The sequence below is a fragment of the Lipotes vexillifer genome, unplaced genomic scaffold (genome assembly GCF_000442215.2).
Source record: "Lipotes vexillifer unplaced genomic scaffold, Lipotes_vexillifer_v1.1 scaffold875, whole genome shotgun sequence".
Classification (NCBI taxonomy): Eukaryota; Metazoa; Chordata; class Mammalia; order Artiodactyla; family Lipotidae; genus Lipotes; species Lipotes vexillifer.
The window spans coordinates 1,709,815-1,731,072 of NW_006792177.1; the positions used below are offsets into that span (position 1 = coordinate 1,709,815).

At 36.5% G+C, this 21,258-nt stretch overlaps 1 protein-coding gene across 2 annotated transcripts in view; it reads left to right on the forward strand.

Moving 5' to 3' along the window:
- EBF4 (EBF transcription factor 4) overlaps nt 1–21,258 on the forward strand; it is a 55,523-nt gene that overhangs the window by 13,986 nt on the left and 20,279 nt on the right. For both annotated transcript variants that reach the window (XM_007465386.1, XM_007465385.1), the window contains one exon: nt 697–765. In XM_007465386.1, the coding sequence (XP_007465448.1) occupies nt 697–765 (69 nt within the window). The remainder of the gene's footprint in view (nt 1–696; nt 766–21,258) is intronic.

Consider the following 21,258-nt stretch of genomic DNA (forward strand, 5'->3'; position numbering starts at 1 on the left):
ATGGGTTCATGCCCCGGTCCGGGAAGATCCCACATGATGCAGAGCGGCTGGGCCTCTGAGCCATGGCCACTGAGCCTGCGCGTCTGGAGCCTGTGCTCCACAGCGGGAGAGGCCACAACAGTGAGAGGTCCGTGTACTGCAAAAAAAAAAAAAAAATCTGGTTGGGACAGTGGCTACCCTTGGGAGGGGCAGTGACCAGGAGGAGGCATGAGGGGGCTTCTGGGGCACTAGTCACATGGTATTTCTTGGTATGGGTGCTGGTTACATGGGTGGGCTCACTTTGTGATAATTCATGAGGTGCATGCTTACAATTGGAGCTATTTTCTACATGTATAAAAAGTGTACAGAGAGAGTAGGTGGTCAGCAGCCTGCCCTTTCCTGGATCCTCCAGGAGCAGCATGCCTTTGGGACAAGGGTTTCTTGGCCAACCTTATCCCCAGGGATAAGGGCTCTCCAGGTCCCTGTGTAGGACCCTCACTGCCTGTCTCCCCCAGGCCCCTGAGAGTGAGCCCCTCTGGCCCAGGGATTCCATACTCAGAGACAGGACACCAGCATCCTCACCCCAGAGCCACACACACAGACACACACACACAGACACACACACACACACACACACACACACACACACACCACGCGCTGTAATCTCCCTCTCCTTCACCCCCTTCCTCCTTCCCTCCCTTCTCATCTTTCCTTCAGCCGTTGCTGTGACCGGAAGAGCTGTGGCAACCGGAATGAGACACCCTCAGATCCCGTCATCATTGACAGGTACGGACCAGGGGAAGAGGGCCTGGCAGCTGCAAGGCCAGAGTAGGCTGAGATCAGCCACAGAGCATGGTGGCACCCACCACCCTGTTGGTGACTCTGAGCAGAGAGAAATGGTCCCCTGACTGAAGCCCCTGGTGGCAGACCTTTTGGGGCTGGGCATAAGAGTTGTGTGTCCTGAGGGAAGGAGCTGGAGAGGGCAGGGGTGGAGGGTGGTAGAGGCTGCTGGGCTAGAGGGGCTGGGAGGGCCTGGCAGGGAAGCGGGCTCTAGTCCTGGTGCCTGGTGCGTCTGTGCTGTTTGACTTGACTTCTCTGATCGTCCGTTTCCTTTGTTTAAAAAATAGGGAAATACTTAGCAAGCTTCAATGATAGGATTGTCAAGGTGATGCATATGAAAATGCATTCCCCCACCATGATTTTTTTAAATTATTTTATTTCTTTTTGAATAGGAAATGCATATATAAGGTACAAAATTCAAAAAGTATGAAAGAGTAAATAATGAAAAGTATGTCTGCCCCACCCCTATGTATAGCATACTGTACACAGTCTTTTGTACTTACCTTTTTATTTGTAACAATATATCTTAGAACTCATTCCATATTGGAACATAAACCCTGCCTTGTTCTCCTTTTAGTAAACCATTAAACCATTCACAATGTACTAAAATTCAAGTTTAGGAGGGTTGACAGCAAAGTCTCCCACCGCTGCTGCTGACTCATCCATTGCCCTCCAAATAAGCAAGCATTATTACCAGTTTCATGGGTATCCTTCCTGAGATAGTCTGTGCAAGAAAATGCAGACACAAGCAGTCTCCTTATTCTTTTTTCTACTGTAAAATATTCCATTGTATGGATGAACTATAATTTCTTTAGTCTCTACTGCTGGACATTTTCGCTGTTTTCATTCTTTTTCAGGGATAAAATATGCTGTAGTGAATTACTTTGTCCATGTGTCACTTAGCACATGTGTGAATTTATATAAAGGATATTACTAGAAGCAGAATTTCTGGGTCAAAGGAGATGTGCATTTGTACTTTTGATAGTTATTGCCAATTTGTCCTCTGTAGAGATTATACCAATTGATATTCGTACCAGCTATTTTGAGAATGCCTGTTGCCGTATTCTGGCCGATTAGTATGTTGTTTATTCATTCAACAAATAATTTTTTAACATCTATTGTTAAATGTTAACATCTACTGTTAATATGGACCCTGTGCCAGGGTCTCTTCTATATGCTGTGGATTAAGCAGTGACCAATGCAGACAAAAAGCCTTGTGTCGATGGGCTTACAATCTAGTAGGAGAGATAGGCATAAACTAACTGAATAAAATGTACAGCATGTTAGATGGTGATAACAGCTAAGGAGAAAAAGAAAGCCATCAGGAAAGATCAGAGAGTGCCCAGGAAGGGGCTACTGCAATTTTAGAGTATTTAAGGAAGGCCTCACCGAAACTATGACATTTGAGCCAAGACCTGAAGGAAATAAAGGAGCGAGCCAGGTATGAATCTGGGAGAAGAATGTTCTTGGCAAGATTGTACTTGTCGTGTTTTAGGAACAGCAAGAAGGCCCAGGTGACTGGAATGAGGGGGACAGTAGGAGATGAAGATGTCAGAGATACAATGGGTGGGGCAGGAGGAAGGCCAGACAGTGCAGGGCCTTGTAGGTTGCATGTAGGCCATTATTGTAAACCATTGTAAGGACTTTGACTTTTATTCTGGATGACATGGAAGCCAGTGGGGGTGTTTGAGAAGAATGATATGACCTGATTTATGTTTTGACAAGTTTTTAACTCTAGCTGCTGTGTTGAAGATGACCCGCAGGAAGCAAGGGTGGAGACAGGGAGATGAGTTAGGAAACCATAACAATAATCCAGGAGAGATGATGGAGGCTGCAACAGAAGGGATGTTACAGAGAAGTTTGTAAGAAGTGGTTGGATTCTGGATACACTTCATAGGCAGAACTGACAGGATTTGTTATGGAAGGAGAGGACATTTAAGATTCTTGCTAAACCTCCAGGTGGAAATGTTGAAAAAAAGCTGAACACATGAGTGTGGCTCTCAAGGGGAAGGTCCAGGCTACAGATGTAGATTTGAATGAATGAAATCATTGAGGGAACGAGTGTTGTAAGAAAACATGAGAGGTCCGAGAACTGCATTCTGAGGTGTCCAATGTTGAGAGGTCATGGAGATGTGTAACCAGCAAAGAAGAATGAGAAGCAGCTGCCAGTAAAGTAGAAGGAAAATCAGGGGAGTGGAGTCCCAGAAGCCTAGATAGAAAAATTATCCCAAAAGGAGGCAATAGTCAACTGCATCAAATGCTTCTCATGGATATGATAAAAAGGCTAAGGGTTAATCATTAGATTTAGCAATGTGGAGGACATTGGTGACCTCAACAGGGGCCATTTCAGTGGCAAAAGGGGCAGAATTCTGATAGGAATATGTCTAAGAGAGAATAGGAGAAGAGAGATTAGAGACAGTGACTAAAGGAGCTCTGGACTTTCACCCTAAAGGGATCAAAGAAACAGGATGGAACAGGGTGGTGATAGGAGCACAGTGTAAGGCCAAGAAAAAGATATAGCTTGTTCAGATGCTGATGACAAAAACCCAATAGGAAATGGAAAATTATGATGCAAGCATTAGAAGGGAGAATGGCTGAAGCAATGTCCTCTAATCAGCGAAGGGCAGGGTTTCTCCTGCACACGTGGAGGACTGGCTTTAGCTGAGAGCACAGACGTTATCCATGGAGGCAGCAGGGAAGATAGAGAACCTGGACATGGGTAAATGGGAATATCCAACATAGGAGCTTATGGATGTTCTTTTCTGATTGTTTTCTCAGTGAAATAGGAAGCAAGGTCAACAGTTGAGGATGAGGATGGAGAGGGAGACACTAGGGCATGAAACAGTTGTCCAAGAGAGTGAGTGGACCATGGAAATGTTCTGTGATTGCCAAGTGGCACTAAGGGCCCACCTAAGATCTGTGGTCATAAATTTATTTATTTTTAAAATTTATGTTTTTGGGACCACGCCACATGGCTCGCGGGATCTTAGTCCCCCACCAGAGATTGAACCTGGGGCCATGGCAGTGAAAGCACCGAGTCCTAACCACTGGACCATCAGGGAATTACCTGTGGTCATAAATTAAAAGTGAGCAATTTCCCCAGTCCTGCTGAGCTGCACAAGTGCAGGTGCAGAGCAGGTGAGTGGTTGCATATAGCCAGAGTTAGGGGTTTGCTATGTGAATATGATGAAGCATGAGAGGGCAAGAGAGTGAAAAGTGTAAGCAAGGGGTGTTTACAAAAATGGAACAAGGAATTTAAGCTCAGAAAGGAGAGGACTATGGGAGAGTGAAGAGAAGGCAAGATGAATGGAACATAGGTTTTGATGGGGCCAAGAATTACTAGAGTTGAGGTACTAGAAGGGGTTGGAGCTGGTGGTTAGGGAGTGGGTTGTCTGTAGGTAGGATTATTCGGAAATTCCGTTTATTGGTAATGTGTGGCCAAGGGAGGGTAGAGAGAAAGTCATTGGAGGAAAGATACTCAAGGAATGGAGAGAAGAATATGTGGAAGAATTATCTATTTACATTGATACTGAAATCACCAGGAATTATGATTGATTTTAATGATTCTTTATAGATCCTAGATACTGATCCTTTGTCAGGGAAGTGTATATCAAGTAACTCAATGTAGTTGCATTTATCGATATTTTCCTCATGGATTTCATTCTGCATTTTGTTTAAGAAACCTTTCTCTATGCTGAGTCATAAAGATATTCTCCTATATTTTCTTCTAAAGATTTCACAGTTTTTCCTTGTACATTTAGGTTAGTAATCCATGTGGAGCTAATTTGGGGGAATGGTGTGAATTAAGGTATCAATGTAATTATTTTTATTTATGAATCACTAATTATTCTAGTATCATTTATTAAATAACTCATCCTTTCTTACTGAGCTTCAGTACCACCTATGTCCTAAATCAAGTTTCCTTCTATTTGTGTGTCCGATTCTAGACTCTTGTGTTTTATTCTCTTGATCTATTTGATAATCTCTGTGCTAACATGGCATTGTTTGAATCACTCTATCTATATAAAAATAATACAGACAAGCGTGTAGGGTAAGGTTCCCATCTTCTCTTGTTCTTCAGGGAAGAACTGACTATTTTGGCCTTTTGTGCTTCCATATAAATTTTAGAATCCATGTAGAAAGTTCCACACCGACACACACACACACACACACACACACACACACACACACACACACACACACACACACACACACACACTCACTCACACACTCACACACACACATCTTTGGGGGTTTTGTACATTTAACTTATACATCAATTTGGAGGAGAATTCACATCTTTATGCTACTGAGTCTTCCTATCCATGAATATGGTTTATCTCTCCATTTATATAGATCTTCTTTAAAGCCTTTCAATAAAGGTTTATAATTTTCTCAATTAATTTTCTCAGTAAAGTCTACATACACTTATTGCTTTCATTCATTCACTCATTCAGTAAATATTTATTGAGCATCTACTATGTACCAGGCACTGTTCTAGGTTCTAGGAATACCATAGTAAACAAAGCAGACAAAAATATCCATATTCATGGACAGAGAAAGCATTGGGGAGATGGGCAATAAACAGTAATTCTAAGTATGTTAGAGGGTGATAGGTGGGAAAAAATAGAGAAAAATAAAACTGATCTGGAATTTGGGGGTGGGGGAGGTGTGGTTTTAAATGGAGTGGTCACAGTAGGCCAAATTAAGAAGATGGAGTTTGAGGAAGGACTTGAAGAGGTGAGGGAATGAACCATTCAGTTGTGTGGGTAGCTTATTTCTAGGTACAATTTATATTTTGTTGTTATTGTAAATTATATCTTTTGCTATGTTTTCTAAGTCTTTGTTGATAGTATAAAGAAATACGATTGATATTTGCATGTAGATATTTGTCTTTAGATTTGTTTTGTTTTTTCTATAGAGACAGACATGTAAAAAATGACTTGTTTTTCCTATCCAATCCTTTTGCATTTTATTTATTTTTCTTACATTACTGCACTGACTAGAACCTCAAGTACAACCTTGAGAAAATAAGGAGTGATAATGGGCAGTCTTGGCTTGTTTTTTATTTTAAAGAAAATGCTTCCAGTGTTTCACCATTTAAAATGTTGCTAATTGTAGCTATTTGGTAGCTATACTTGATCAAGTTAAAAATGGTTGGTATGAGAGTTTTTTAATTTTTGTTTTTTGGGTTTTTTTCATGAACAGATGTTAAATTTCATGTGTTGTTTTTCTCTACATGTATTGAGTTGATCATATGGCTTTTCTCCTTTAAACTGTTAATGTACTGAATTTCATTAATGGATTTTCTGATACTGAACTACTCCTGGTATAAACCTAACTTGATCATGATTTACTATCTTCTTTAAATGCTACAGGATTTGCTTTGTTCATAGTATTTAGGATTTTTGCATTTATGTTCAACACGATTGGCCTGTAATTTTCTTTTCTTACAATGTCCTAGTATGATTTTGACAGTCTGTGGTATAAGACCCTTAAATAATTAGACGGGGCATGTTCTTTCTTTTACTATTTGTTGAATGAATTTGTATTAGTTTGTAATGATTTGTTCCTTGAAAATTTGTTACAATTTGGTTTTAGTTTGTGGGGTTGAGGAGGAGAGGATTTTTAAGTCATTTATTCGTATTTTAATGGTCATAGGACTATTTAGACCTTTTATTTCTTTTTTACTCTATTTTCATGAGTTACATTTTTAAAGGAATTTGTACAATGTGCCTAAGTTTCCAAATTTGTTTCCGTAAAGTCGTTCATAATGTTCTCTTATCTTTTTGATCTCTGCTGTATCTTTTTAAAAAATATTTATTTATTTGGCTGCATCGGGTCTTAGTTGCAGCACATGTGCTCTTCATTGTGGCTTGCTGGCTTCTCTCTAGTTGTGCTGCGCAGGCTCACTAGTTGCATTGTGCAGGCTTTCTAGTTGTGTTGCGTGGGCTCCAGAACACGTGGGCTCAGTAGTTGCGGCATGTGGTCTCTCTAGTTGTGGTGTGCAGGCTCCAGAGCATGTGGACTCAGTAGTTGCAGTGCGTGGGCTTAGTTGCCCTGAGGCAGATGGGATCCTAGTTCCCCAACCAGGGTTCGAACCTGCATCCCCTGCATTGGAAGGGGGATTCTTAACCACTAGATCACCAAGGAAGTCCCTCTGCTGTATCTTTAGTTATGAACCTTTTCCATTTCTGATATTAATTGTTTGTATCATATCTTTCTCCTTGATGAGTTTTCCTAGCAATTTTTACTTTTATTTGTGTCTTCTAAAAACTGACAGCTTTATCAATCTTTTTCTAATGTTTGTTTCACATTACATTAATTTTGCATTTATCTTTATCATCTCCCTTCTTAGTTCTTTGGGTTTATTTTGTTGTTCTTTTTTAATTTCTTAAGTTGGATGTTTAGCTCATTAATTGTTGACCTTCTTTACTAATGTAATCATTTAAGGCTATGACATTTCCTTAAAATACTATGTTTCCTCTATGTCACATTATTTTTTATTTTTATTTATTTTTTTGGCTGCATTGAGTCTTAGTTGCAGCATGCAGGATCTTCGTTGAGGTATGCAGAATCTTTTTGTTGAAGCATGTGGGCTCTTCGTTGCAGCACACGGGCTTCTCTCTAGTTGTGGCATGCGGGTTTTCTCTCTCTAGTTGTGGCACGTGGGCTCCAGGGTGCAGGGGCTCTGTAGTTTGTGGCACGTGGGCTCTCTCCTTGAGGTGCACAAACTCAGTAGTTGTGTCGCGGGGGCTTAGTTGCCCCGCGGCATGTGGGATCTTAGTTCCCCGACCAGGGATCAAACCCTCATCCCCTGCATTGGAAAGCAGATTCTTTACCACTGGACCATCAGGCAAGTCCCTATGTCACATTATTGTATCTCATATTTTCATTATCAGTTCCAAGGATTGTTAAATTTGTTATGATTTCTCTTTTAATACATAGGCTATTTAGAAGTATGTTTCCTTATTCTTTATTTTTAAATTAACTTTATGAGGTATAATTGATATTCAATAAAACAGGCGTAAGACATACAATTTGAAAAGTTTTGACATATGTATACACTGATGAAACCATCACCACAGTTGAGATAGTGAACATATCCTTCATTCCCAACAGTTTTCTCATGCCCGCCCTGGAATCTCTCCCTCTCTCCCCTTACCTCCATCCTCAGGCAACAGTTGATCTGCTTTATGTCATCATAGATTTGTTTGCATTTTCTAGAGTTTTATATAAATGGGATGATACAGTATGTGCTTTTTCTTTTGTCTAGCTTCTTTTTTTTTTTTTTTTTTTTTTTTTCGGTACGCGGGCCTCTCTGCTCACTGGCCCAGCCGCTCCGCGGCATGTGGGATCTTCCCGGACCGGGGCACGAACCCGCGTCCCCTGCATCGGCAGGCGGACTCTCAACCACTGCGCCACCAGGGAAGCCCTGTCTAGCTTCTTATGCTCAGCATAATTTTTTTGTATTATCCGTTTTGTTACATGTATTAATAGTTCATTTCTTTTTATTGCTTAGTCGTATTCCATTGTATGAATATAGCAAAATATGCCTTCATCTCTTGATAGACATTTGGGCTCTTTCCGGTTTTTGTCTGTTATAAATAAAGCTTTATAAACATTTATGTACAAGTCCTTATATGGACAAGTGCTTTCATTTCTCTTGGCTAAAATAAGTAGGAGTAGAATGGTTGTATATGTATATGTGTATGTGTATGGTAAGTATATGTTTAACTTCATAAGTAGTCGCCTATTTTCCAAAGTGGTTGTACCATTTTATGTTTCCCACCAGCAGAGTGTGAGAGTCCTAATTCCTCTACATTCTCATCAGCATGAGAATGATCTCTGTTTTTAATGTTAGCCATTCTAATAGATGTGTAGTGATATCTCATTATGGTTTTAATTTGCATGTCCCTAATGACTAATGATGTTGAACAACTTTTCATGTGCTTATTTGCCATCTATATTTTTTTGGGGGGGAAGTGTTTGTTCACCCCCTCCCTTTTTATAGGGTTGTTTTTTAATTTCTGAGTTGTGGGAGTTCTTTATATACTATGGATAAGAATCAGATAAATATTTTGCAGAAAATTTTTCCCAGTCCGTGGCTTGTCTTTTCATTCCCTTAACAGTGTTTTTGAAGAGCATGAGTTTTTAATTTTGATAAAGTCCAAATTATAAATTTTTTCTTTTGTGTATTGTGTTTTTGTTGTCATAGCTAAAAAATCTTTACCTAACCCAAGGTCACAGAAAATTTGCCCCTTCCTCTATAAGTTTTGTAGTTTTAGGTTTTACCTTTAGGAGTAGGAACCATTTTGAGTTAATTTTTGTAGATGATGAGAGGTATAGATTCAAGACGTTTTGTTTTATTTTGCAATATATATTTGTTTTGCAGTATACATACATACATATATATATATATATATATATATATGTTCCAGCACCATTTCTTGTAAACTTTGTAAAAAATCAATTGTTTATATATGTGTGGGGTTATTTCTGGCCTCTATTCTGTTCCATTGATTCCTTAGTCTAGCTTTTATGCCAATACCACACTGTTTTGATAACTGTTGCTTTATAACAATTCTTGAAATCAGGTAATATAGGTCCTCCAACTTTGTTTCTTCATTGCAACTTTTTTCTTTGCATTTCCATATGAATTTGGGCATCAACTTGTCAATTTCTACAAAAAATTCCATTGAGATATTGACTGGGACTCTGAATCTCTAGACTAATTTGGGAAATTGATATCTTAACAATATTGAGCCTTCCAACCCATGAACAAGGCATATCTCTCCATTTATTTAGATTTTCCTCAATCTCTCTCATCAATATTTTATAGTTTTTAGAATGCAGATCTTTCACATTGCTTGTTCAGATTTATCCTTTAGTATTTCTTTATTTTGATGCTATTGTAAATGCTGTTTTAAATTTCAATTTCCAATGGTTTATTTATGGTATATATAAATATGAATTTTTGTATAACTGATTCTGTAGCCTGCAGCCTTGCTAAACTCACTTATTAGTTCTAGTAACTTTTCAAAGAGTCCAGCAGATTATCTTTATAGACAATCATGTCATCTGCAAATAAAGACACTTTTATTTATTCCTTTCCAATCTGGATGACTTTTATTTATCTTTCTTGCCTGATTGTACTGGCTAGACCTTCCAGTACAATGTTGATAGTAGCAGTGGTAAGGATGGACACTTATCTTATTCCTGATCTTAGGTGGAAATTACTCAGTCTTTCACCATTACATATGTTTTGTATGTATGTATGTATGTATGTATGTGTGTGTGTGTGTAGCTATAGGTTTTTCATAGATGCCTTTATCAGGTTGAGAGAATTCTCTACTATTTTTTGTTACTGGGAGTTTTTATCAGAAATCAGTATTAGATTTTTGTCAAGGGCTTTTCTGCATCTATTAAGATTATTTTTTTTTTTTTTAGTTTAATATGATGAATTACATCAGTTGGTTTTCCGATGTTAAACCAACCCTGCATTTCCCAGATGAGCTGCACTTGGTCATGGTGTATTATCTTTTTAATATATTGTTGGATTCAATTTAATAAAATTTTGTTTAGAGTTTTTGCATGTTCATGATGAATATTTGTCTTTAATTTTCTTATAACTTTTTTGTCTGGTTTTGGTATCAGGTGTGCTGATATACTGGCCTATAGATTTAGTTGGGAGGTATATCCAGCTCTTCAATTTTTTGGAACAGTTTGTGTAGAATTGGTATTACTTCTTCCTTAAGTGCTTGGTAGAATTCACCAGTGAAGCCATCTGAGCCTGGATTTTCTTTGTGGCAAGTATTTTAACTATAATTTCAATGTCTCTAATAGAATAGGCTATCTACTTTTTCTAGAATGAACTTTGGTAATTTGTATCTTTCAAGGAATTTGTCCATTTCTTATAAGCTGTTAAATTTGTTGGCACAAAATTGTTTATAATATTCCCTATCCAATATCTCTAGAATCTGCAGTGGTGTCAGCACTCCCATTTCTGATACTGGCAAATTGTGTCTTCTTTTTTCCTGATCAGTCAGGCTACAGGTTTATCCATTTTATTGACCTTCTAAAAGAACCTTTTGGTTTCATTGATTTCCCCCATTGTTTATCTATTTCCTATTTTGATATTTATTATTCCTTTCTTCTGCTTATTTTGGGCTTAATTTCCTCTCCTTTTTCTGGTCTCCTAGAGTAGAAGCTGAGGTCATTTATTTAAGACCTTTCCTTCTGTCTAAAACAGAATTTTAGTGCTATGCATTTCTCTCTAAGTATTGCCTTAGGGTCATACCACAAATCATATGTTATGTTTTCATTTCCATTTAATTAAAAGTACTTTCTGATTTCCCTTTTGAGTTTTGTTTTAACCCATGCGTTATTTAGTTTCAAAAAGTTTGGGGATTCTCTTAGGGTATTTCCATTACTGGTTTCTAATTTAATTCAATTGTCAAGGAATATATACTTTGTATAAATTGAATCCTTTTGAATCTTTTGAGACGAATTTTATGGCCTAGAATATAACCTGCCTTGATAAATGTTTTGTGTGCACTTGGGAAGAATGTGTTTTCTGTTGTTGTTAGATGGAGTGTCCTATAGATATCAAATAGGTCACATTAGTTGATAAGTGTTGTTTGAGTCTACTATATCCTGACTGACTTTTTGCATGTTTTTTTTTCTGTTATTGAGAGAAGGGTATTGGAATGACCAACTATTATTGTGGATTTGTCTATTTTTCCTTGAGGGTCTATCAGTCTTGTTTTGTATAATTTGAAAAACTGTTATTAGGTACATAGATATATAGGATTATTTTATGTCCTCTTGTTTAATTGACCCCTTTATTATGAATCCATAAAATCTACTTTGATATAGTAATATAGCCATTCAAGCTTTCTTTTGACTAGTATTAGCATGATAAATCTTTTCCATTGTTTTATTTTTAATCTATTTGTGTCTTTTTATTTAACATGCATTTCTTTTTTTTTAACTTTTTTTATTGCAGTATAACAGAAATACATACAGTTTGGGAAAAGAAAAATTGCTCATTTGTAATTTTTGTTAAATTAATGATGTAAATACTCTCTTAATGGTTAATTTTAAGCTACCAACAGTTTGACACTTGACTCACAAATTCCCGTTTAACAATTGGCCCTCATGAACTAGGGTGAACCAGCTTTAGCACACCACTACAACATGTATACAGAAAAATGTACAAATCATTAGTTTATAGATCATTGTATATCAGCAAAGTGAACACACCTACCACCCTGGTCAGTAAATATAATTATACCTTTCTTTCTTCCTTAAAGGTGACCACTGTCCTAACTTCTAACACCATAGCTAACTTACTTTTGAGATTTATTTTATTTTATTTAAGGGTGATTTATTTTACTTAAGGGTGGAGGTGGGAATAGTCATAGATTTCTAATACAAACCAAATACAAAAATCAAACAACCATAAGAATAATGAAAATCTAAATATGAAAAGCTAATCTAGGAGAAAAATAAGGAGACTATCTTTTTTTTTTTTTTTTTGGCCAATGGTAATGGATATGTAAGGATATTGACAACATCAGAATAGCAGAGGAATTGAAAATGCTATACATTGATCAATGGGAAACTAGCTAAATTAATTGTATTGCATATACACAATAAAATACCATGAAGAAAGCAAACACATATATAGCCTTTGGTTGAACCATATACCATTCTAAGTGCTCTACATTACATATACTATCTCACATAATTTCCCAACAATACTACTACTATCCCATTTTACATATGAGACAAGAAGTTAAGTAACACGCCCAAGGTGACACATATATATATTTTTTTCTGTCATAATATTGACATTCAGTCCAGTAATCCTCCACTGTAACAAGCTCCTTTACTTTGCAGTGAAAATTGATTTGTATATTTTTTTGGCCTCTGAGTCCTTAACATACATTTCTTATAGTCAGCATGTCGTTCAGTTTTTCATCTGATCTGATAATCTCTGCCTTTTAATTGGTATATTTAGACCGTTTACATTTAATGTGATTATTGATATGATTAAGTTTGAGTCTATCACCTTGATATTTGCTTTCTATGGTGTTCAGTCTCTTTTTTGTTCTTTTCCTTTTTTTGTACTCGTTTAGATTATTCAGGTATTTTTTATTATTCAACTTTATCTCCTTTGTTGGTTTATTAGCAAAATTCTTTATTTTGTTATTTTAGTAATTGATTTAGGACTTAAAGTACACATCTTTAACTTATTGCAGTCTACCTTCAATTATACCACTTTGTGCTATTGTCTTAAATTTTATTTTTATATATGTTCTATAATCTATAGTACATTGATATTATGTTTGTTTCAACAGTCAATTATTTTTAAAGAGATTTAAATTATATGAAAAATATCATATATTTACCCATGTAACTATTTCCATTGCTCTTCATTCTTTTCCATAGATTTATATTTCCATCTTGTATCATTTTTCTTATGCCTGAAGGGCATCCTTTAATATTTCTTGTAATTTTTTGAAAGATATTTTCACTGGGCATAGAATTATAGGTTAGCAGTAGTAGTAGTAGTTGTTGTTTTAAGATGTTGCTCCACTGTCTTTTCTCTTGCATTCCCAAAAAGAAATCTGATACCATTATTATCTTTATTCCTGTGTACATATTTCTTTTATCTTTGGCTGCTTTAAATTTTTTTTCTTTATTATTCATTTTTAGCAACTTGATTATGATGTGCTTTGTTTTAGTTTTCTTCATGTTTCTTGTGCTTGGAGTTCATTGATCTTTTTGGATCTAGGAGTCTACCATTTTATATATGCCCATTTTTTCAAGATTATTAATTGTGTTGTTCATGTCTGTATTTATTTATCTTTGCTTGACCTATTAAAAAATGAGAGATCAGGTTATAATCTTGCACTTGAACTTTCAGCTTACCTTTGTGGGTTTCACCAATTATATCACACAAAGATAAACTGAAATTTCATGTGAAAGATTAATATAAAATTAATTATATATATATATATATATAGACTATTTTGTTAAATGTGGACAGGTTTTAAAATCTTATAGCTTCCTTCTGGATTGAACCTTTTATCAGCATTGATCCTTTATTTCTAATAATAGTTTTGCTTTAAAGTCTATTTTATCTGATATTATTTATTTATTTATTTATTTATTTATTTATTTTTGGCCATGCCCCAAGGCTTGTGGGATCTTATTCCCTGGCCAGGGATTGAACCCAGGTCCCCAGCAGTGAAAGCGCCAAGTCCTAACCACTGGACTGCCAGGGAATTCCCTATCTGATATTATTTAAAGGATCTCTCAACTTTTGGTTATATTTGCCTCATATACCTTTTTCTGTCCTTTTATTTTCAACCATTATGTGTCCTTATGTTTCAGATATTTCTCTTTTTTTTTTTTTTTTTTTTTTTTTTTGCGGTACGCGGGCCTCTCACTGTTGTGGCCTCTCCCGTTGCGGAGCACAGGCTCCGGATGCGCAGGCTCAGAGGCCATGGCTCACGGGCCCAGCTGCTCTGGGGCATGTGGGATCTTCCCGGACTGGGGCACGAACCCGCGTCCCCTGCATCGGCAGGCGGACTCTCAACCACTGAGCCACCAGGGAAGCCCCAGATATTTCTCTTTTAACAGTATATCACTGGGTTTATTTTTTTGATCTAGTCTATTTTTTAACTGGCAAGTTTATCCATTTACCTTATTGAGATTATTGATTTATTTCAACTCTTTTCTACCATCTTGCTTTGAGCCTTCTATTTGTTCCACTTCCATGTTTCTTTGTTTTCCTTTCTTGCTATTTAAAAAAATAAATTGAATATTTTGTTTGATGTAGTGTATGTATTTCTTATTCAGTTTTTCCATTTACTGGTTTAGAAGTTTATTCACTTCATTTCTATGCTTTTATTTATTACCCTTGACATTTACTATATACTCCTAACAAAATTGTAATTCCTTTCCTGACTAATACTAGGATTTTTGACAGTGGTATGCTGGAGCTGGCTCATACTGGTCCATAGGAGCTAATTATTAGCATCTCTTCTCAACTCCATATTTAATGACATCATATTGGTAGCTTGAAATCAGCCATGGGGGAAACATATATATTTATAACCATAGAAATCAACAAACATTATAAATCAGGGGTTTTCCCCCCTAGAAGTGGTTGTTAAACATTTACCAGCACACCACTGATCTTAGATTGTTTTATTACCCCTGTCCCATTTATAAGCCATGTAGCACAGAAATTTAATTCTTTTAAAATTCCACACATTGTTATTATTCTTTTTGTTATAGATGAACAATTTTTCTTTAGATTTACCAAATTTTGTTGCTCTTCTTTTCCTTTGTGCATCTCACAACTTCCTCTGGGGTCATTTTCTCTCTTTCTGAAGTACATCTTTTAAGAAGTTTGTACTTTAGTGAAGGTCTGTGTTGGTAAACAGCATGCTCACTTTTGTTTTGCTATTAATGTCTTTATATCAGTCTCTTTCTTGAAAAATGGTTTTCCTGGGAATATAATTCTAGATTGATAGTTTTTGTGTTTTTTTTTTTTTACTTAGCAATTTGAAAATATTTCCATTGTTGCTGCTGAAAAGTACAGCACAAACTAACACAACATTCTCTATTTGATAGTTCCAACATCTAAAGTCCTTGGGGTTCTAAATCTATTGTTCATTACTTCTGCTGACTCTCATTCATGAAGCTTGTTCCTTGGTTTGATGCTTTTGTTATTATTGTTGTAGTAGTGATAATTTTAGCTCATATTTTGTTGAACCAAATCGGGTCCAAAATGGGGTATGCTTTCTTCTGGAAGGATTGTGTTTGATTCTAACAGGAACAGGGAGTGCTACCAACCTGGGACCTTTCTAGGTTCCTCAGAGGATCCAGGGCCCTCCTCTGAGATGTCTCTGTTCTCCATCCCAATGTTTATATTGGCATTTGCTACCACTACAACCCTAATATTTGTGTTAGTTTATAGTTCATGGTTTCCACTCAGATTTCAACTCACTTGTTTTTGATTTTTAATATCCTTGGAGATTTTCCTTACCTTTTAGATAAAAGCACAGGATCTAGTTATAATGGGAAGGCACTTCAAGATATGTAGTCTGCCATAATGCTGCAAGAGGAAATCATCCATTTGGAATTTACCCTGGTGAACGGTAGGAAATATGGGTCCATCTATATATTTTTTTCTGATAGCTGCTAGTTGTCCCAACAGCAATTACTGAATAATCCATTTTCTCCCACCAATTGTAAATATCACCCATGCTATATTCTAAATGTAATTGCATGTATTTCTGAACTTTCCATACTATTTTATTATACCTACTATCTATTTATTCATATGGAAATATGATGCTTTTTTTACTTTTTGAAGATTTATAAAATGTTTTGGTAACTGGTAGATCTAGTACTCTTTCTTCATTACTCTATGTTTTCCCAACTATTCTTAATCATATTTTTCATATTAACCTTACAGTTAGATTGTCTAGGTTACCAAAGAATTACTTCCTCATGTCATTTTTTAAATTATGGTAAAAAAAAAAAACAACCACATAATATAAAATTTGTCATCTTTACTATTTTTGAATGTACAATCCAGTATTATTAAGTATATTCACATCGTGGTGCAACAGATCTCCAGAACTTCTTGCAAAACAAAAACTCTATACGCATTAAACAACAACTCCCCATTTTCCCTTTCCCTAGTCCTCATAGCCACCATTCTACTTTCTGTTTCTACGAATTTGGCTACTTTATACATATATACTTATATACTTATACCTCATATAAGTGGAATCATGCAGTATTAGTCTTTTCGTAACTAGCATAGTGTCCTCAAGTTTCATCCGTGTTGTAGCATGTAATAGGATGCTACATGTTATGTGTATTTCCTTCTTTTTTAAAGCTGAATAATATTCCATTTTATGTATATACCACATTCATCTATTGATAGACATTCAGATGCTTCCATCTCTTGGCTACTATGAATATGAGTGTGAAAATATCTCTTTGAGACCCTGCTTTCAGTTTTTTTGGATATATATAACCAGAAGTGGGATTGCTGAATCATATGATTGTTTTTTAAATTCTTTGAGGAACACCATACTTTTTACCATGGCAGTTGCACCATTTTATTATCCCACCATCAGTGCACAAGTTTGTAATTTCTCCACTTCCTCACCAACACTTGTTATTTTCTGTGTTTTTTTACATTTTTATAGTAGCCACCCTAATATGTGTGAGATGATGTATCATTATGGTTTTGATTTGCATTTCTCTAAGGACAAGTGATGCTGAGCATCTTTTTAGATGCTTGTTGGCCATTTATACATCATCTTTGGAGAAATGTCTATTGAATTTCTTTGCCCATTTTTAATTGGGTTATTTGTTGTAGTGTTGTTGTTGAGTTGTAGGAGTTCTTTATATATTATGGATATTAACCCCTTATCAGATATATGATTTGCAAATCTTATCTCCCATTTTGTAGGTTGCCTTTACACTCTGATTGTGTGTCATTTTTATGGAGACCGTGTTTAATTCAGATCACCCTAGGTGGAAATGAAATCTTTATTATGCTAAGTCTTGAAGGTGCTATGTAAAATGTAATTCATTTATTGTGTGAGTTGAGATAAGGAGTGTTGTTCAAGTCTTCTATTTCCTTGTTGATCTTCTGTCTAGTCATTCTATCCATTATTGAAAGTAGGGCATTGAAATCTGCAACTATTATTGTTGAACTATCTATTTCTTCCTTTGGTTCTGTCATGTTTTGCTTCATGTATTTTGGAGCTCTATTATCAGGTGCACATATGTTTATAATTGTTATTTCTGATAGATTGACATGTTTATAATTATAAAATGTCTGTCTTTATCTTATGTAATAATTTTGTCTTAAAGTCTATTCTGTGTGATATTAATATAGCTGCTCCAGAAATTTTTGGTTAGAGCTTTCTTAACCCTTTTCCAAATCTTTTCCAACCCTTTTATCATCAACTTATTTCTGTCTTTGAATCTAAACTATATCTCACATAAACAGCATATAGATAATGCTTTCTAATCCATTCTTCAAACTTTTGCCTTTTAATTGGAGTGTTTAATCCATTTATATTTAATGTAATTACTGATAAAGTAGGATTTATGCCTGCCATTTGCTATGTTTTCTATCTGTCATATATATAGTTGCTCTATCCCTCCATTACTGCTTTTTTTCTTAGTGGTTGCCCTGGGAATTACATTCGGTGTCTTAATTTAGGACAATCTATTTCTTTTTTAATTTATTTTATTTATTCTTGGCTGCATTGGATCTTAGTTGCAGCACACAGGATCTTCGTTGAGGCATGCGGGATCTTTCACTGCAGCATGTAAGCTCTTCGTTGCAGCGTGTGGGCTTCTCTCTAGTTGTGGCGGCCGGTTTTTCTCTTCTTAGTTGTGGTGCTCAGGCTCCAGGGCACATGGGCTCTGTAGTTGTGGTGCATGGGCTCCAGAGCATGTGGACTCTGTGGTTTGTGGCACGCGGGCTCTCTCGTTGAGGCACATGAGCTCAGTAGTTGTGGCACACAGGCTTAGTTGCCCTGCAGCATGTAGGATCTTAGTTCCCTGACTAGGGGTCAAACCCACATCCCCTGCATTGTAAGGCAGATTCTTTACCACTGGACCACCAGAGAAGTCCCTAAGACAATCTATTTTAGATGAATATAAACTTAATTTCAAAATTAAGTATACAAGTATATAAAATAATATATAATGGATTCCATATATAGCTCCAATAAAGCTCCATTCCCCCTCCTCTCCTTGTCACATCCTTGTCAATCACATTATATCTTTACACATTATAAGCCCATCAACACAGTTTTATAATTACTGCTTTCTGACGTTTTCTTTAATAGATTTTATTTTTAGAGTAGTTTTAGGTTACAGAAGATGTGAGTAAAAAGCACAGTGTTCCATGTACCCCCTGCCCCCACACATGTGCAGTTGTATTTTATTTTATTTTATTTTATTTTATTTTTTTGCGGTACGCAGGCCTCTCACTGTTGTGGCCTCTCCCATTGCGGAGCACAGGCTCTGGACATGCAGGCTCAGCCCCCCAGCCGCTCCGCGGCATGTGGGATCTTCCCAGACCGGGGCACAAACCCGTGTCCCCTGAATCGGGAGGCAGACTCTCAAAGCCCACAGTTGTATTTTAAATTAGGTAGGAAAACAAAATATTTACAAACAAAAATGCATTTATAATGTCTTTTATATTTACCTGAATAGTTAACTTTTACCAGTATTATTTATTTCTTCATGGGGATTCGAATTACTGTCTTGTATCCTTTCATTTCACACTAAAGGACTCCCATTACTATTTCTTATAGGAAAGATCTGTTGGTGATGAATTTTTTCAGTCTTTGTTTATCTAGAAATGTCTTAATCTTTCATGTTTATTTAATTTTGTTTAATTTATCCTTCATGTTTGAAGGATAGTTTTGCTGGATATAGAATTTTTGGTTGACAGTCATTTTCTTTCAGCACTTTATATCATCCCACTGTCTTCTGACCTCCATGGTTTCTGGTAATAAGTCAGTTAATCTTATTCAGGCTCCCTTGTACATGATGAGTTACTTCTCTTCCTTACTGCTTCCCAGATTCCTTCTTTGTCTTTGTCTTTCAATAGTTTGATTATGATGTGTCTGTCTACATGTGGATCTTTTTGAGTTCATACTACTTGGAGTTCATTAAGCATCTTGTATGTGTGGGATAAGGTTTTTCATCAAACTTGGGAAGTTTTTGGTCATTATTTCTTCATTGTTTCTGCCCTTTTCCTTTCTTCTCTTCTGCTGAGACCCCCATTATGCACATGTTGGTATGTTTGATGGTGTCTCACAACATCATGGACTCTGTTCAGTCTTCATTCTTTTTCCTTTCTTTTCCAGAACTGTATAATCTCAATTGACTTATCTTAAGTTCACTGACATTTGTATTCTGTCAACTCATTTTTCTTCTGCTGTTGAGTTCTTCTAGAAAATTTTTATTTCAATTTTTTTTCTTTTCAACTCCAGAATTTGGTTCTTTAAAATAATTTGTATCTCTTTATTGATGTTCCCTATTTGGTGAGATATTATTCTCATACTTTTCTTCAGTTCTTTAGACATGGTTTCCTTTAGTTCTTTAAACATATTTATAATAGCTGATTTAAAGTCTTTGTCTAGTAAGTCTAACATGTGGACTTCCTCAGGAACAGTTCCTATTGACTGCTTTATGTCTTACATTTGGACCATACTTTCCTGTTACTTCACATGTTTCATGATTATTTGTTGAGAACTCAATATTTTAATAATATAATGTGGTAACTCTTGATATCATATCCCCCTTCCCAGTGTTTGTTGCTGTTGCTGTTTGTTTGTTTAGTGACTTTCCTGGACTGATTATACAGAGTCTATATTTTCTGTCATGTGTGGCCACAGAAGTTTCTGTTCAGTTAGGTTAGTGGTCAGCTCATGATTGGACAGGCATTTCCTTAAATGCCTTGAACCAATAAGTCTTCAACCCTTCCCAAAATGTTCTGTGTGTGTGTTGGGGCATGCCTTCAATGCCCCAGCAATTTACAACTTTGCCTTAACCTTTACTTCCTGCTTGTGCAGAGTTTCAGGGTCAGCCAGAGATGAGAGACTAGGGCCTTTGGAGATCTTTCCTGGACATGTTCTCTTCCCTGCACATACACATGGCCTTTTAGATATCCAGAAATATATAAGAGCTTTTCAGAGCCCCCTATGAACATCTCATTCCCACTTTTTCCTTTAAAGTTTTTTGGCCAGACTCTCGTTTGCCTCAACCAGTGTCATTGTCTCAAGCAACAGCAGTGTTCAACAATTGCTACAGGTTGTTTTCAACAAACACCCTGAGAGTAGGGTTTTTCCCACTAAGCAAGTTCTAAGTCAGGTCAAATAACAAGTCCTGAAAATAGGGCCGTCAGGAAACTGCCAGACAGATCAAATAGTGACAATTGTCTGGGAATACAACTTGTTGAGAAGTTCCAAATCCAATCTGTCCCTTTTAGTGGCTACTAGGCTGCTAGTTTTTACAACTACCATGGTTGCAAGTCTACTGAAGAGCTGGGAATAGGGCAAATTAAAACACTACAGGGAATTCCCTGGCGGTCCAGTGGTTAGAACTCCACACTTCCACTGCAGCGGGAGCAGGTTCAATCTCTCGCTGGGGAAGTAAGATTCCACAAGCTGTGCAACATGGCCAAAAAACAAAACAAAACAAAAACCACTGCAAAATTCTCTGTTTTTACTAAGATTCAGCCATTTTTCTTGAATAAACACCCCTTGGATTGTTGTAAACCTTTTGTTAATTTTCAGAGTTCTGAAAATTTTGATTTGACAGTTTTTGCCTATGTTCCTGTTGCTTTATGGAGGAACAGATTTTCAAAGA